The 18441-nt window shown below is 39.4% G+C and overlaps 1 protein-coding gene across 2 annotated transcripts in view; it reads left to right on the forward strand.

Annotated features, from left to right (window-relative positions):
• The window catches only part of LYST (lysosomal trafficking regulator), a 135389-nt gene that overhangs the window by 82716 nt on the left and 34232 nt on the right, over positions 1–18441 (forward strand). For both annotated transcript variants that reach the window (XM_042469256.1, XM_042469265.1), the window contains exons 26-33: positions 6187–6417; positions 7913–8079; positions 8192–8344; positions 12460–12651; positions 14435–14598; positions 15988–16194; positions 17649–17825; positions 18133–18209. In XM_042469256.1, the coding sequence (XP_042325190.1) occupies positions 6187–6417; positions 7913–8079; positions 8192–8344; positions 12460–12651; positions 14435–14598; positions 15988–16194; positions 17649–17825; positions 18133–18209 (1368 nt within the window). The remainder of the gene's footprint in view (positions 1–6186; positions 6418–7912; positions 8080–8191; positions 8345–12459; positions 12652–14434; positions 14599–15987; positions 16195–17648; positions 17826–18132; positions 18210–18441) is intronic.

An 18441-nucleotide genomic window follows, 5' to 3' on the forward strand; every position in this document is an offset into this window, starting at 1 on the left:
ATTATTATTATTATTATTATTATTATTATTATTATTATTATTATTATTATCCTTTATTTGTAAGGCGCTGTAAATTTACACAGTGCTGTGCATACAATCTTTTCAATTAGACAGTTCCCTGCCCTCAAGCTTACAATCTAAAAAAGACATGACACAAAAGGAGAAGGGAGTGGTGGTGGGGAAGGGGATGAGGTCCAGCAGTTCTTCTCTACCTCCGAGGCCTGGACCAAGGGAGATGGACTGGAGGGAGGACTTGGTTTCTTGGAGCTAGCCTGCCTCTCTCTCCCTCAAGATGGTGGATGAAGGGAAGGCTTGTCTTCTTCCAGGCAGGCCTGGTGGAGCTAGCCTGCCTCTCTCTCCCTCAAGATGGTGGATGAAGGGAGGGCTTGTCTTCAATTTTATCTAGACCGCCTTGTTTTCTGATTGTGGTGTCACCAGCTGTTTCTCTGGTAACTTCTAGAGTCTATTCTGCTCTTATCCTCATTCCTTGTTCATATGTATCTACTGTGATCACAGTATTTCCTCTGGCTACTCATCCCATCCAGTGCAGTACCAGTTATCACTATCTGCACCTGTTTCTCAAGAAAATGTTTCAGCTGATTCCTCATGATGATGTTGATGATTCTGACTCTTCCTCCCCAACATCATTTCCTCCCCCCACTTCATCTCCTCCTGCTACTGTAGAATATACCATCCCACCATTTCCTCCAGAAGTCATAAAGTTGCCTACAGACATAACTACTTATGGCCAAATACTTGGTTTTAAATGCCACAGGCGCGTTACAGACCGCCCAAAACGGGCGGTCTCGTGCCGCTGCCGGTTGCAGCGCAGAGGAGCCCCAGCATCCAAACCACGCGGCTCCTCCGCACTGCAAATAAGAAGCGGCAAAATGGCACCTCTCTTTGCAGCGCAGTTATGATGCTGTGTGATGTGCGGATGCAAAGCGTCCGCTACGTCAAGATGGCGGCCCCCGTGTGGAACGGGCTCCACCATTTTGTATGGACTCGGTCCGTATTAGGGTTGGGGCGTCCGGAAGGGATGCCCCTTTCTAACCCTAGTATGGACCCAGTCCGTACTTTATGCCCGTCTGTAACGGGCCACAGTTCCACCAGCTCCAGTTTCTGACCTGGTCTTCCAGAGGTTGATACACAAACCCCTACAACAGCCATTTTACCTCTATTGCCAGCTCTAAACGACCTGATTAAACAGTCATATCTAAAGCCAGTTTCATTGCCTTGAGCCTCTGACCATCTTGAAAATCTGTACAAGGCTTAGAAATAACTTCTTTTTTCTTCACACAGTCTGCACCAGATTCTGCTGTGGTAAAGACATCCAAAACTAAGGGCATTAAGAAATCACATTCAGCACCTACTTATTGGCAAGGCAGGCATCTGGATATTTTCAGGTGATGTTTCTGTTCTCCAGCAGCCCTTGTAGTACAAGTAGCAAACATAGAAGCATGCACTGTATGTTGGCTTACCAGCACTACTTACCAGAAAAAATGTTAACCTTCGTCCTCTATCATCCTGACAATCAAAGAAATGCAGCTCTGGTCTTCCAGGAGGAAGCCCATTTCTTGGCAGCACAACAGATACAGTTACCTCGCCACTCTGCTGACTGCACTTCTTAAAGTGATGTTGGGGGCATTTGCACTCCATTGTTACATATGGCTATGCTCTGCTGGAATTTTCAGATACCAGATGTCACATTGAGATCTCCCATTTGATGAAAAACTTAAGATGCTATGTGTCACCTTTTCAAGGCTAGGTTGAAAGCAAAAATGATCACAGTGCAAGAGGTTAACCAATACAAAGGGTTAACCATATCTCTACAGGTGCTTCGGTCTTGCCTTTGGTAGACAAGACTTGTACAATCCGTCCTTGCCTTACGCGGGGGATCCGTTCCGGATCCCTCCGCGTAAGGCGAATTCCGCCTATGCTCGAGCCCCATTGGAAACAATGGGGCTCGTGCGCAGCGGCGCAGGCGCACACAGGGTGCAACGGGCGCACGCGCCCATTCACTTGAATGGGACGCGCCGCCCCTTCCGCCCTGTGCGCGCCCCACGGCTTGAGCGTGTATGCTCAAGGCCGCATATGGTGCGCCCGCGTATGGCGCGGGCGCACTGTTTATCTCTTTTTGGTCATGCTGTTTAGGCCTTCAGATGCATCCTGTGTTGTCACTGCAGACTCTTCCCTAATAGGAGAGGGAGCACACTGTGGGGACATGACAGTTCAGGGTCATTGGTCAAATTGATAATCCTAGCTTCATATCAATGCACTGGAACTTCTCATCATAATCAAAGCTTTTCATGTGTTTGAGAGGAAACTACTCATAAGTGTCTTTCAGGTTGCTTCAGACAACATGACAACTGTTTGTTACATCTGTAAATAAGGGGGGCACGTATTGTTTTTTTTATTTGGCAGTGCTGCTTAATCTGAGCATGGCATTTGCCATGCATTTGGGAATTGGTGCATCAGGAGGCACATTAATCCTATAGTTATTCATCTTACAGATAGGAAAAATGTGTTGGCAGATTCACTCAGTAATATTCACATTTTCCAGCATGAGAGGTCTCTGTCACATCAGGTCTTTCACTTAGTTACTTCTACTTTGGTCAGACCTTACATAGAATTTTCTACAACTTCTGTCAACAAGAAATGTTCCTGCCTTTGCTCCAAAGCAGGAAAAGGAGCAGGATCCCTGAGTAACATGTTTCTCCACAAATGGTCAGGTTGTCTCATATATCTATTCCCTTTCATTACATTGCTGGTGAAAGTAGTAATGAAACCCAGCAGGGACACATCCAACACAATTCTGGTGGCACCATACTGGCCCCGATAGCCTTGGTTTGCCTTGCTTCTCCATTTCTCCAGAGGTTACCACATCAAATTCCCATTCACCAGATCTACTCTCACTTACTCAAGAACAAGTGCTGATGTCAAAATGCTATGGTTAATCACTTGGAGGATAATTTTTTAACCTAGATGGACAGTCTTGTCAGCATCAAGGAAAGAATCTACTAAATGATCTTATTATAAGTGGAAATACTTTAGCTACTTCACATCCTCCAGATATGAAGCATCCATACTCTCTGACCTTGACATACTCTCTGACCTTGGGTTCTCAGACTCTGTTCTCGACTGGTTTAGATCTTACTTGTCTGGCAGATCTTTTGCAGTAGTTGCAGGGGGTCTGACTTCTTCTCCTGTTCCCTTATCTGTTGGAGTTCCCCAGGGCTCTGTTCTGGGTCCCCTTCTGTTTTCTCTCTACACACTGTCCTTAGGAAAACTCATCAGCTCTTTTGGCTTTTCCTACCATCTGTATGCCGATGACACCCAGCTGTATCTTTCTGCCCCTGACCTTTCTCCAAGGCTTGAACAGCAAGTGTCGTCTTGCCTTACAGCTGTCTCACAGTGGATGTGCCATCGGCGTTTGAAGCTCAACATGTCCAAGACGGAGCTTCTTGTCTTTCCTCCTAAGCCTAACCTTCAACACTCCTTTTCTGTCTCTGTGGACAACATTTCCATTCAACCAGTCCAGCAAGCCCGCAGTCTTGGCTTTATCTTTGACTCTTCTCTGTCATGTATCCCTCAGATCCAGACCACAGCCAAGGCTTGTAGATTCTTTTTGTACAATATTGCCAAAATCCGACCATATCTCTCCGCCTCTACTGCCATGATCCTGGTCCATGCCCTAGTGATCTCACGACTTGATTACTGTAATGTCCTCCTGGCTGGGCTTCCTTTTTCTCACCTCCGTCCTTTAATCTCTGTCCAGCATTCAGCTGCACGCATTATCACTTCCACCCACCGCTCTGACCACATCTCTCCTGTGTTGGCATCCCTTCACTGGCTCCCTCTCCCTTTCCGCATTCAGTATAAGCTCCTGCTGTCAACATTCAAAGCCCTCCATGGACTGGCCCCTCCTTACTTATCAGACCTTCTTTCTCCTCACCTTCCCACCAGGGCCCTCCGTTCTGGTAGTCAAGGGTTCCTGTCTCAGCCCAGGATTTCCTCTGCCCCATCCCGGATTCGCCCCTTTTCACTTGCTGCCCCTCACTCCTGGAACCTTCTTCCTCCACAAGCAAGAGCCATCACTTCTTTAACCAGCTTCAAAACGGAGTTGAAAACCATCCTATTCAGAGAAGCCTTCCCAGGCATCGCATAATTGTCGCTTACTATCTGATGTTCTGTTGTTGGCTGTTTATCGATCCATTTCCTGTATTGCTATGTACTGTATATGCATTATCCTACTTGTGAGTATGTATTTTCCCTGGATAATGATTAACCTTCCATTTTGAAGCCAAGCCCTCCCTTCAGTCCATCTGCCTTGGTCCAGGCCTCGGAGGTTGAGAGGAACTGCTGGACCTCTTACCCTTTCCCGTCACCACTCCCTTCTCCTTCTGTGTCATGTCTTTTTAGGTTGTAAGCCTGAGGGCAGGGAACCGTCTAACTAAAAAGATTGTACAGCGCTGTGTAAATTTACAGCGCTTCATAAATAAAGGTTAATAATAATAATAATAATAATCCACAGTCCTACGTTTCTTACTGCAACTTTGAGCATGAGGCCTTGCATTTTTCTCATTGATGTTACATTAAGCCCCAAATGTAGCCCATCAACCAATGTCTCATCTACTACTACTCTATTCTCCAATCCTGTAGTAAAGAGGTTTCTCAAGGACCTAACACATCTGTTTTGCCTCTGACTCCACGCTGATCTCTATCACTAGTTCTGTCACAGTTAATGCACAAATCTGTCAAGCTTCTCACATCTGTAGATGAATGGCTCTTTACCTTAAAGTAGGCTGTCTTGTGCTGTCACTTCCACAAGATGAGCTTGCAGCCCTTTGGTGTGATAAACCTTTCCTTTCACTGTGACAAAGTTTGCCTTGGTCTGAATGTTACTTTCCTCCCAAAGATGGTCTCTCAGTTTCATTTCAGTCAAGACATTATTTTATCTACCTTCTATCCATGGCCATTGTCACCTCTAGAAAGGGCGCTCCATTGTTTAAAAATCTGTCATTCACCTTCTGTGTTCAACATAAAGCTACTTTACAATGTTCAACCAGATTGTTTGTTATGGAGGACCCAAAAAAAGGATACTTCTACAGAATCTATCCTCTCTCTGGTTGTCAAAGTGGGTGGTAGAAGCTATGTGGCTCTCCTGTGGAATCACTAAGTAGCCTGTTCTTGTGGTCTTAAGGTACACTATACTAGAGCTGTGGCTTCTTCTGCAGCTCTACTCTGTTGTGTGTCTTTACCTGAACTTTGTAAAACTGCAACATGAACTCAGCCATCTACATTTATTCAGTACTGCAGAGCTAGGGTAGGAGCCCAGTTTGGTCATGCTGTTCTTTCTGCTATTTCTAGTAACCTGACCCATTCCTCTCTTGTAAGCTTCATAGTCCCCTGTTTGTGTGAGGCACATAGTTCGTAAAGAAAAAGAGTAGGTTGCTTACCTGTGACTGTGGTTCTTCGAGTGGTCATCTGTATCCTCACACAACCAACCCTGTTTCCCCTCAGTTTTGGATCCTTATTTACTCTGGTGGAATTTGAAACTGAGGCAGTCTTGGATATTCATTGTAGATAGGGAGGAAGAGGAGTTCCCACCAAGCCCCTCAGCTCTAGAACATTCCAATCTCTAACTGGATCTTTGTGCAGACATGTACATTCATTTTTATGAGGACACAGATGACCACTTGAAGAACCACAGTTACAGGTAAGCAATCTGTTTGTTGGTTTGTTTTTTTTATTAGTGTTCATCGCAATGTATTGAACCCTCTATTGATAACCAGTATATTTTTTCTTCTCTTCAGGGTGCTACCAGCTGCAGAGAGACATATCACTATCAATAGGATAACTGTTTGACATTTTATTCCCTATACTAGTATATCTTTTCTCCAGCCTTTAAAACAGAAGAATAGTAGTTATTACCTCTTGCATTTAAAACTAGGATTTGCTGATCTAGTAAATTCAGTACTTAAAACATTGCTGTGAGTTAGATTATAATGTTGTTCAGTGCTGGAGGGTGTCAGAATACAATGTTGTCCAACATTATTCAAAATTTACTTTACCTACATCTTGTTATAATTGAATAATATATATGTGTATATGAGCATAATACAGGGATGTCAATAGGGCATGTGTTGAAGGTTGAATTGCAAATTGTTCTTCTGATTTTTATAGATTTGATCTAGAAGAAGTAAAAAATGCAGGACTTTTCCAAAAATGGTGTGTGATACCTGTTCTGGGCCTTATAGAGAATTCCTTGTATGATGGCAACTTGCTACATAATTCCTTCTGTTTCCTGCTCCAAATAATAAATTCCTGCTCTAAAATGGCAGACATGATGCTAGATAATGGCTTGCTATATACACTATGTAATACTTTGGCAGCACTTAATGGATTAGAAGCCAAGTAAGTTGTGTGTTTCATTTTTATCATTTTGAATTACTGTTCAATATAGATTATTTTAGTTCTCAGATTTTCAAGTGGGAGATGTGCTACTACAGGTTGAGCCTCTTTTATCCAGAATTCCAAAATGCTCCAAAAACCAAAACTTTTTCATGGGTGGCTGAGATAGTGACTTTTTTTCTTTCTGATGTTCAGTGTACAAACTTTGTTTCATGCATATGTAAGCATTGCATAAAATTATTTTTAGGCTATGTGGATAAGGTGAATATGAAACATAAATAAACTGTGTGTTTAGACTTGATTTTCATCTCCATGAACTCTCATGATGTACATATATGCAAATACAGGTACTCCAAAATCCAAAAACTCTGAAATCCAAAACACTTCTGATCCCAAACATTTCAGATAACCTGTATAGGATAGCAACTGACAGAGGAGTACTGAAGAGTTTTGGCAGCTTTCCATTTTTAACATGGGCTACAATTTTGATAAAGACTTCCTCAGACAGATCCTCTGTTGCTCATACCTCATATAGGACAATTTGTTTTAAAACAACAATTTTTACAGGGTTGAATTGATTTTAATCATTTCTCAAAAGGACTCAGTTTTGTGATTTAAATTACAGTTTAACTCTCTAGTGAGGGAGGTGCTGTTTAAACAAACTTACAGTCAGTATTTTTATTTGAAGTACATTCAACTATTGTTGTATAATGCCAATACATAGAGACGTAGGTTTCATTAGAAAAACACACTAAGCAATTGCTCTGAAGTGTTTTCAGATTAATTTGTCAGTTCATCAAAAAGAGGATCCTATTTATACTCATTCTCTGCCTCTTTGTTGATACCTATGCTATCTTCCCAAATTCTTCTATTCAGTGGCCTGCTTCCTTTTTTGCATTTAGGGAGACTAGGCCTTCAGGGAACATTGTGAATTTTAGAGTAGGATGGATCAGATTATCCTGCTTTACCATAAATTGTTGTTAATATAGATATAGAAATATTATTAAAAGTTACATAATTAATATTTATGTTCATATCTTTTACCTAGATTGTTTAGCATAACCTCTTAGGAAAAAATTGAAATCTGATTGTAAAATTTTAAAATACAGTTTAAATCCAGTTTAAAATTTTAAAAGCTGATTAAATTTCTAAAAAATGTAAAGCATTAAATTTGATTACTATAATTTAATGTGGCTATATTAGAAATAATCCAGCCATATTGCATTTCTGTATGGATATGAAAAGGTGTTTCCAGTTCTAAATTAGTTGAATTAGTGTCTAATTCTGAGTTCCCAAGTTTCTAATGGTATTGTGTTATATCTAAAATTACAGGATATTCTAGGTGATAGTACTTGTTTGCCATATGCCCATTATTTTTTAACTGATGGGATTGGCAAACATGTAGCTGAACTGAGTAAAGTTAGTGTCATTTGATATGCTGTCTGGCTAATTCTTTTACTAAAATATGGAATTTCAAAAACTGATTTCACTTTCTCAGCATCCTCTCAGATGACTACAGGCTACTTGTGTGTGATATACAGCAGTTACTTGTAGCAGTAACAATCCATGCCTGCAGTTCTTCAGGTTCCCAATATTTTCGGATCATTGAAGATCTCATGGTGTTACTCGGGCATCTTCAGAATAGCCAGAATGAAAGAACTCAGCGTAAGCCTCAAATTCCTTTGTATGGATGTATTGCAGAGAAATTTATTTCATTTAATAATTTATGGAATAATTTGAAGAAATATGTTCTTGTTCACTTGATCTCTGCTTTCAGATATGGCAGTAGCTTTGCAGTTCAGAGTCTTGCAGGCAGCTGTTGAGTACATCAAGACTGCAGGAAATCTAGACTCTGAAGATATGAGCAGTTCCTTTCCCACATCTATTGCACATCATCAGGCTATATTTCAGAAACGCAAAAGTCTTTCTGGTGAGTAATGGAAATGAGCAAACCTTGAGCACCCTTTTTAATGAAAGCTAATTAATTTTTATGTAGAGCACAGGTGAACGAACTGTGACCTATGGTCACATGTGGCCTCAGGGCCATTTTTTGTGACCACCATGGCCTGCCATGGCAAAAACATAGTCCTCAAATGCCCTTGAGGGGACATGGGGGCATTTTTGTGACCACCATGGCCTCCCATGGCAAAAACATAGTCTCCAAAGGCCCTTGAGAGAACATGGGGGCATTTTGGGCATGTCCATTTTAGGTTGAGGATGTAAACAGGAAGTATACAGCCTGTTCTGGGTCTATATTGCCCCATGGGTGCCTAAAAACATACTAGATGGGAGAAATGGAGAGGTGTAAATTAGTGCCAGCGTGGTATAGTATTTATGGTTTGAACATTGGATTATGACAAGGGTAGGCAACCTTTTTGAGCCGGGGGCCGGGTTGCTGTCCCTCAGACAACTGGGGGGCCGAAGCCAAAAAAATAAATAATTAAATATTTTTTTTAAAAAATTAAATATATAAATAAAAAAGGACAAATGTGGGACAAAATTTTCAAATGGAAGACACTTTTTTTAAAAAATGGAGGACACGCAAAAAAAATTTGCTGATTTTTTAAAAAATGTTAATATAAATGCATGTTTCTGAGGCTTCTATAGACAATTGCCCCCCAAAGGCCCCGGTGGCAATCGGCGGCAGGACTGGGCTGGGGCCGGTCCCAAGGCCTCGCCGGGCCGCATCCGGCCCGTGGGCCGCAGGTTGCCTACCCCTGGATTATGACTATGGAGACCAGGGTTCGAATCCCAGTTTGACCATGTAAACACACTGGGTGACCTTGGGCAAAATCACACACTATAAGCCTCAGAGGATGGCAATGGCAAACTCCCTCAGAAAACCAGCATAAGTGGGAAGTATATGAATGTTGTCTTTGTTCTTAAGCACAAGGAGGTATATTATAACCATTATGATTTCCTACTCTGTTCAAACAGAGGATTAATTTAGATCTTAGGGCATTAAAAATGAAACATTTAGTTAACTTTGAATGATCACATATTTTGTGCTATTCACAGATTGTTGAGCTTTTACTTTATTTACTGTATTTTTCTGTCATCATTATAATAATTATAACAAAAATATGAATTTGGTATATTTTTGCCAAAAAGACTATACATGAAGAATGACAGTTACAAAGGGCTCAGAAGAATATAGAAAGCAATTAGTTTCTAATTCTGATATGTCTTGGTCTATATTATCTTTAAATTTTTATGGGTTATGTCTAATTATTGTCTTGTGTTTTAATATTTATAACAGATTTGTGTTTGTTTCTAGTCCCTGCAAAAGGCCTTTTCTCATTCAGGCCAACATTTTAGTCATTTTAAAAATACTGAATAAAGAGTTGACCATGTCAGAGCACATGGAGCTTGTCTCCTCACTGTTTTCTGCTTTTCAGCATGCTTCCAGTACTCTCTTCACTACATCAACTAGAACACTGATTCACTGCAAGTGCAACAATAAGTGGCTAGCTATAGAGATCAGTCAATGAATCCAGGCTGTAGAATTCTTAATGGGAAATGTTTTTTGTTCTTGTAAGCATTTGCAGAACATTTTTCTGAACTGAATCACTGAATCATCTGCTTCCCACTCTCAATCAATAGGCATGGCCTATTGAATTCAGAAGCCAGAGATATTAAATTCAGTGTTTTGCCTGTAGAAGCCTGCAACACTAAGTTCATTCTGTCACATCTCCCATGTGACAAGATGACAAGAGAGGGAGAGAGGAAATTTTACAACACAGCCACACAGCATTCTGTCAGAATTGTTGTAATGCTTTAATTATCATATACTCATCTGTGCCTGTGCTATTTTGACTTTTTCCTGAACCTTTACTACAAATATTTTATATGTGTCATGTTAAACACAAGCAAACAGCAAAGAAAAGTGCAAATACCACTTCATTTCATTAGCTTTTAATAGTGCAAGATTAAGAGATTTAAGCAAAGGGGGCATTAAAGCAAAAAGAACCTACAGAACAGTGGGTTAACATGTACCTAATTAATCCACTGTTCTGTAGGTTCATTTTGCTTTAATGCTCCCTTTGCATAAATCTTTTAACCTTGCATTATTAAAGCTAATGAAATGAAGTGGTATTTGCACTTTTCTTTGCTGTCTGCTTGTGTTTAACATGACACATATAAAATATTTATAGTAAAGGTTCAGGAAAAAGACAAAATAGCATAGGCACTGATGAGTATATTATAATTAAAGTATTACAACAATTCTGATAGCATGCTGTGTGGCTGTGTTGTAAAATTTCCTCTCTCCCTCTTTTGTCATCTAAGAAAAACAGGCTTATTAGCTCTAATCAAGGCCCTCAGACCCTGTGACCCACTGAGGAAGGAAATGGTGGAAAGAGTTTGGGGTAGAGAAAGCCAAAGGAGGAGGAAACGGAAGGGAGTGAGACAACTTTTCACTTAATAATCCATGTACCCAGCACTGCATGAGAAATAAACACTCTAAAGGAAACCAAATGGTTTGATTTCCCCTCACCCCAAATAATATTTTTAAAAGAAAGGTAAATCAATAAAAATGAAAGGAGGAGAATTGGGAAGAGTCACAGTGCTCTACCACCACCACACAGAAATACTCCAGCCGTGTAGGCCAGTGTAGAGAGTTTGTGTGTGAGAAATCAGCTTTCAGCTCTAAAGGGTCTGCCATTCTTAAAGGGCCATGACTGCCTGCTTGAGGGTGTTTCTTTTCATGGACTTTGAGTTTTTTGTTATTTTGCTTCAAGGATGCAAAATGAAAGTTAGCAGACCACATGCAGAATGCAGGCAACACTTCACCTATCTTCGTCTTTGACATAAACATTGTTCATTTCCATCAGCTAAAATATTACATGAACTAATATTGCGTTGGCTCTGAAGAGCCAATTCAGCCTTCTACATTTCTAGACGCTCCTTATATTGCAAATCATTTTATGAAACCACTTTGAAGCAAGATAAACATTTACCCATTTAAGGTTAGTATGCAAAGAGATCTTGTAGTACCTTTGAGACTGAGTGAAAGAAGCTGGTAGCGTAATGTATGGATGAGGAAGTAGACCAAGTCTATGAAAGTTTCTCCTACCAGCTTTTTTGCTCAGTTAGGACCAAAACAGACAGCCATAAACTGCATGCTGTGCCCCCACCCCAGTGTTTTCCCAGCTCAAAAAGAAGTGGCAGAAAACTGCTCCTTTTTCAACCAGGAAAAAGCTGGTTTTGTGGCTGCAGCTGCAGCCTTTTGGCATTTCTGCAGCACGAGTGTGTAAACGCCATACTGTCAAAATGCCATGAAATCACTGCGCTTGCGGTCAGCCATGCAGCTTCCTGGTGGCATGCGCTGTCTGAACCCCATGCCCCCACACTACTGGGAAGCCAACTCTTTGCCGGTCTGTTTTGCCCCTTAGTCTCAAAGGTGCTAGAAGATCCCTTTGCTTACTTATATTTCAGATTAACACGGCTATGTCTCTGAATTCTATTTAAAGTTATTGCTTAAACTGATACTTTTTGTTGGTTGTTTAAAACAAAGGTTCAGTTTCAGTGAAAGATTCCACTGTTTCTCATCTGCCAAGACACTCACATTCCTACAGTCAATACCAGATGCTTTCTTCCATCAGTCTATTAAATTTGGAATCATTCCTCCTATCTCCTCTTGGATCTACTTTCTGTTCATTCCCATCAGAACCAGGTGCAGTAATGGTAGCTGTGTCTACCAGAACATTCTGAGAAAACATTTTTGAGGAAATGTTTTTGTAGACTCTAGATGTAGAACACGTGTATCATCAGAATAGTACTTGATGATATGTCAATGAATTAGATTGTTGATATTCTTTTAACAGTTAATTTGAGTGATTCTTCCCCCCCCCCCCCCGTTTGTGATATTAAATAAATCTAACTCCTAACAGTGTGCTTCAGTCGAAATGAGAAGCATAATTATAATCACTATTAGTATTGTAAGTAGTTGAGAATTACTGGTAAACTGCAACTTAAAACTTAAACATGAGATGCTTATCCGTAGCTCTCTTATTTATATTTATATTTCTTTTTCATTTTGTAAAGCATCAAGAAAATTTTCCCTTGCTCAGTCGGATACATTGCTAATGAGAATGCATACAATTGCAAGTGAAGAACTCACTTTGATGATGCAGCAGAGAATGGGTCAAGATAATTCCTTTCATGCCACTGAAGCAGAACTTATGCAAAGACTACAAAGGATTACGGTTCTAGCAACCAACAGGTTAATGTATCAAGGTAAAAAAACTCCTTTAAACAATTATTGTATAACCTGTCCTTTTTGCAAATAGATACACTGACTAGCATCTTTCTTAATTAAAATTTTGGAGATCATTAAGATTGCCTTTCTGCACTGTGTGATTTTATTTCTTACTCAGCTTATATGAGAAACACTAAAGTTAATTTTAGACTGCTGAAAGGTTGGAATGATTGTAGATGTTTTGAAGTTAAGAGAGAAAAATCATCACAGCATAAGGAGGCAAAACAAAATAACTTAGCTATTATGAACAGCTATCGGTAATGTTATTTAAATGAGATCAAATATCAGTATATTAAATTGAAAAAATTAAGTAAATTAATAGGTCAAACCAAAAGCAGGGTGAACCGTCTATTCTGGTGAATCACTTCATACAGTATTCAAAATTGTCCTGATTTTATTTATTTATTTATTTGCTTATCATTTCCATTTTTGTCCAGTCTGTGGTGCCTACACTTCTCCAGATGATTTGATGTCTTTCTCCTTCTGCTTCTGGTTCTGCCTTTCCTCAAAATATAGAAAGTCTAACTATACTAAAAAAATAAGATAATACCATGGTTTCCACAGATGTAGGTTGTCCTGCTGCTACTTTTGATTTTTTTCTTTTTTGTAAAATAAATAATCTTCATGTGCAAAACAACTTATCCCAACTTCTTTCCATGCATACCCTCTCTATTGCTCTGGCTCAGTTTTATTAGTGTATTGTTGTTTTTAATAATTTTATTTGTTCTAAAATGCCTTTGTGTCTGTATCGTAAAGCATATTGAAACAGGTATTCAATATTATTTCCATGAAAAAGCATTTGAGGACACATTTAAAATTTGATAGTAAAAACAAACATGCTGTCTTTCTTCTTAGCACATTTTTAACTATGTGACTTTTGGGGACAGGTCATTAAATGATTACTAGGAAAAAAATTAGCCTACTCTTTTGGAAGGGCTAAAAGTGTGTTCAGAATCTTTCTTTCATACATTATTATGTTGTGTGGATATAACATGCAGGGATTAATAGACAGAAAATGCTGCATTCTGTTCCCCTCCCCATTTCAAATCGCAGTGGTCATTCTGTGCATGGCTTACAGTGGAAGAGCATTGACTGGATAGTGCTAGAAGTGTCAGGTTCTATGTCAGGAATGAGACTTCAGAGTATACTTTTTATTGTTACATTCTACTACAAATGCATATTTTGGTGAAAACTTTTCAGATAGTACATATAGCAATCACATCTGTAAGTGATAAATTTCACCCACTACACAATGTACCAGATCCTATCTGATTTTGGAAGAAAAGGAAGGTCAGTACTGGTTAGTACTTGGATGAAAAATCACCAATGAATACCTGGTGTGGGCTATATTTCAGAGGAGGAAATTGGCAAAACCACCTCTGAGTATTCCTTGCCTAAGGAAATCCTGTGAAAAGCATGAACTCACCATAAGTTGACTGGAGGCAAGAAGGCACGTACATGCACACATACATGCATGTGGTTAGATCAGGATGGGTACATTCAGAGGCCCACACATGCCACTACCAGCATTTTCCTGAAACTTGCTTTCCACCTGATTTTTTAAAACAGAGCTTTCTTGTCAGATGCTGGGCCACACGACATCCCCCTCCCATGTTTCATTATTCCCATATCTAATTTAAAAACATGTTATTTCCTATGATTTAATGGTTATTTGCCTTGGATCAAAATAGGACAAATATGGCTCTGAGTTGGAGGGGACTGATTAGACCCTGATCTAATACTGCTGTTTACAAATTGCAGAACTTTCTGACAACTATCTTGATATGATAGAGGCCTCTGTCCAGAGCAGAATTTCCATTTCACAATTGGAAGAGACTGAAAAAGACAACCAACAGGAGTTACCTACTTATAAAAGTCCTTTCCTCAAAGAAATGTTTAAAATAATGATTGAAGGATTATCAGTTGTAAGTAATCATATTTGGTGTTATCTCCAGAAGTGCATTGTCTTCTGCCTACTGCTAGTCTGCTTGCATACTTTGAGCATATATTTCTTACCGTTTGGTTTTTTCATCGTTCTATCAGATGGTTTTGAATACTATATATATAAGTTATTTAGATGCACAAGTGTGTGTGTGTGTGTGTGTTATTTAGATGCACCAGCATGCTTTTTTCTAAATACAGTATGAATTACGTTGGTAGTTCCCCTCTCATATATAAAGTGATTTTTTTTTATCTCAAAACCTTTTCAATCCAACATGAGTTTGTTGCTGCTGCTGATGCAATTTAAAGTTGTTTTTGATATTTTAGTAAACCTCTCCTTCCAGGTGTATGTGATAGTTGGGTGGGATATTTGAAATCTTTGAAGTTTTTAATAAAAAACCAAATTTTAACTTGATACTAAAATTACTTTAATGTTGGTGCCAATTCTACAACTGAGGTGCCACTGCAGAAACTCTACCATGTCATTCTAAAATGTGTTTCTCCTACTGATGGAACACAGTAGAGCCCCTCCAATAATCTCAATTCTGAGGCAGCCATGGATATAGAAAGACACTCCCTCAAGTACCTAAGTCCTAAGCCATTTAAATCAGTATGAAAACATATTGGCAGCCAATGCAATTTCTTCAGAATTGATGATGTATGATATCTGAATGGATTTCCAGTGAGCAGTCTGGTTACTGCATTTTGTATCTTCAAGAGCAGCCCCATGTAGAGTGCATTGCAGAGGTCTAATTGGGAAGATGGCCCCAAGCACTGAGTCCATCTAGGCCTCCAGTGACAAGGATAGATCCACAGTACTTCCAAACATCTGCTTCTTTAGAGAGACCTGCTTCTTCAGGGAGAGTGCAACTACATTTAGGACAGTAACATACCCAGGACTTGTACTGAAGAAGCACCAATTCACAGAGTCTCTGTTTTACTGGGATTCAGCTTCAATTTATTCACCCTAATCCAATCTATTACAGCATCCAAGCACTGCTCCAGCATCTCCACAGGTGACAGGGGGAAGTAGACCTGAGTGTCATCAGCATACTGATGGAACCCAATTACATAATTATTATGGCTTCTCCCAGTGGCCTCATATAGACATTGAATAGCATGCGAGACGAGATTGAATCCAATTGCAACCCACAGCACAGTGGCCATCGGCCTGAGCAGAAGTCCCCCAATCCCACTGTCTGGAACCAACTTTGCAGATAGGAGTGGAACCAGTAAAAGAGTGTCTTATGCTCCCATCTGCCAGAGTTGGTCCAGTAAGGTACCATGATCAGTGTACAAAAATAAATTAGAGCCTGAATTTCTAAGATTAGGGAAAAGCACCCACTAAGAGAATTTCACTTTTCTTTGCCTAGAGCACAAGCCGGATAAGCACCCCAAAGCAACAGTGGAAGAGAATTCTCTTGTCCTGTAAGGATACATTTCGAGTACAGCTTGGAAGACTACTTGTGTATTCTTTATCTCCAAAACGCTGTTTACAAGAAAGAAAGCAAACTCTGGAGATCTTAACTGAAATTAATCAGCAAGAAATTTTGAGAGATTGTCTAAGTCCAACTTTGCAAGTAAGGTTACTGCACTTCTTAAATTCCAAAAATGAAATCATTATACAGCGGGCCCTTCTTATCCACAGGGGTTCTATTCCAGACCCCCCACCCACCCACCCTGAGAAATGGCAAAAACTGTTGGACCTCAAGCCCTACAGTATTCATTGCTGTCCTGGGTTTGCGTGCACGCATGACCATTGAAATCAGTGGAGCTTGCTGTCTGCAGTTGGGGCAGGCACATTGTAATACAGCTAAAAGCTTGCATATTATTTGTTCTCAGTGCAAATTGTGGTGACACATCTTCTTCAAAACTTACTGGACAAAATGTTCCTTTTCTGAACAATCTCATAACGAGTCAAATCAATAATAGGTTCGATTTCCAGTTTAGTAGCAAGCTTTACCACTGTTACAATTTATCTACTTCTTAATGATTTATTCAACAAAATGTTAATATGCTGTTCAGGGCTCACAAATAAAATTTTATTCATCATAAATGATATCTTTACTTTCTGAGAGGATGATGTTTTCCATAAAAAACATTTTGCCAAATCCCACTGCCCAGAAATCATAGGACTATACAGGTCTTTAAAGATAAAATAAGCGCTTTGCACTGGGCCTGCTAACAAACTAGTAAACAATGCAGACATTTCAAAATGGTGTAATTTTTTTAATGTCAATAAGAGGTTGCAGAATTCAGATCATTTCCAATTTAGGGCAATCCTAAAGCAGTTTTCTTAGTTTTTCTTAGTAAGGTTTGTTCAGAAGGGGGTTTGCCTTTGACTTCCTCTGAGGCTAAGAAAGCGTGATTTGCTCAAGGTCACCCAGTGGATTTCCATGGCGAAGTGGTTCCAGGTGGACTCAGCCACATGGAGTGTATTTCAGTAGTTCCGTTGTGAAGGTCACAGTTACATAAATTATAGTGACTAGCTTTCTAATAGCTAAATACAATTAGAGAACCAAATGAAGTTGGAAAAAGCATTCTAGGTTGTAGCCACCATGTTGGAATCCAGAAGTATCCCCAGGATACAACTTTGCCACTGAAGGAAGGGTAAATATTTTCAATTTTGAATATTTTCCTAGCTAAGCCCATCCCACCACTATCATATAAGCACAGTAGTACCAGTTGCAGCATTATCAGATAGTTTTGACAATGAATTGATGGTGTGTGTCTGTCCCCTTTTTGTCATGTTGCTGGTCTGTTTTGTATAATGTCATTTAAACTCTTTAAGGCAAGCCCAATGAAACTGTTCATACTTTTTAGAACAATAGACCATGAATCCATATCAATCCTTACAATTTTTTAATATCAAAATGGTTTGTCATGTTACAAATAGCTGCTTGCTCTTTGAAACAAGCCCCAAAGCCTTCATGGATGCACGAAACCAGCTTTATCATGCATACCTGTGTAAATTAGATGTGTGTGAACTATCACATAGTCTTAAAACTTAAAATTTCTATTTATTTTTTTCCAGCATGGGCCCAAGTTGTCTCTCTACTTATTTGAGTTAATTCATAATCACAAGGATGAATTAACCAATGAAGAGCAATTGTCAGTGGGAGTTTTTATGAATGCATTAAAACTTTGTGGTTACAAATATATTCCTGTCAATGCACCACCAAAGCCAGACCTCATAAAAGCTATGAAAGAGGTGTGTACATTTATATAATCTGTGATTGACATCTGTGATCCTCATGTGTATGTGCCTTCAAGTTTAGGATATGTTTATACATAATAGAAAATACATAATATGTAATAGAAAAGAGTAACATCATCATGATTATTGGTAGCATCTTAATTTCTTAAGATGTTGGTAGCATGCTTGTGAGGCAATGAAAAGTGAAAAAGGTTATAAAATTCTTTAAAATGAATCTTTAACAATGTAAGTAATATGAAAATACTGGAAAGTAGCTGAAAAATTAAACCTCTGAATTTTTTTTTAAATAAACTGTTGTCAGGACCAAAAGAAATATGAGGCAGAAGAAGATGTAAACAAAGCTGCTTGGGAGAAAACAATGGCTAATAACCGACAAACGTAAGTTATTTCGTTTCTTTTTTTTTTCTGCTGATCACAAAATTTATTGTTGCAAAAATAGGGAGCTGTCAAAAGCAGCACCAATCTATTCCCTTCCCAGATCCCTGATAATGTTTAGCAGTGACATGCAAATGTGACATGTTTCACTGTGTGTTTTGCTACATCCATCTCTGCATCAGTTGATGGTGTGAAAAAGAGAACAGTTAATTATGAAATGTAATGAATTTAATTA

The sequence above is a fragment of the Sceloporus undulatus genome, chromosome 1, assembly GCF_019175285.1.
Source record: "Sceloporus undulatus isolate JIND9_A2432 ecotype Alabama chromosome 1, SceUnd_v1.1, whole genome shotgun sequence".
NCBI lineage: Eukaryota > Metazoa > Chordata > Lepidosauria > Squamata > Phrynosomatidae > Sceloporus > Sceloporus undulatus.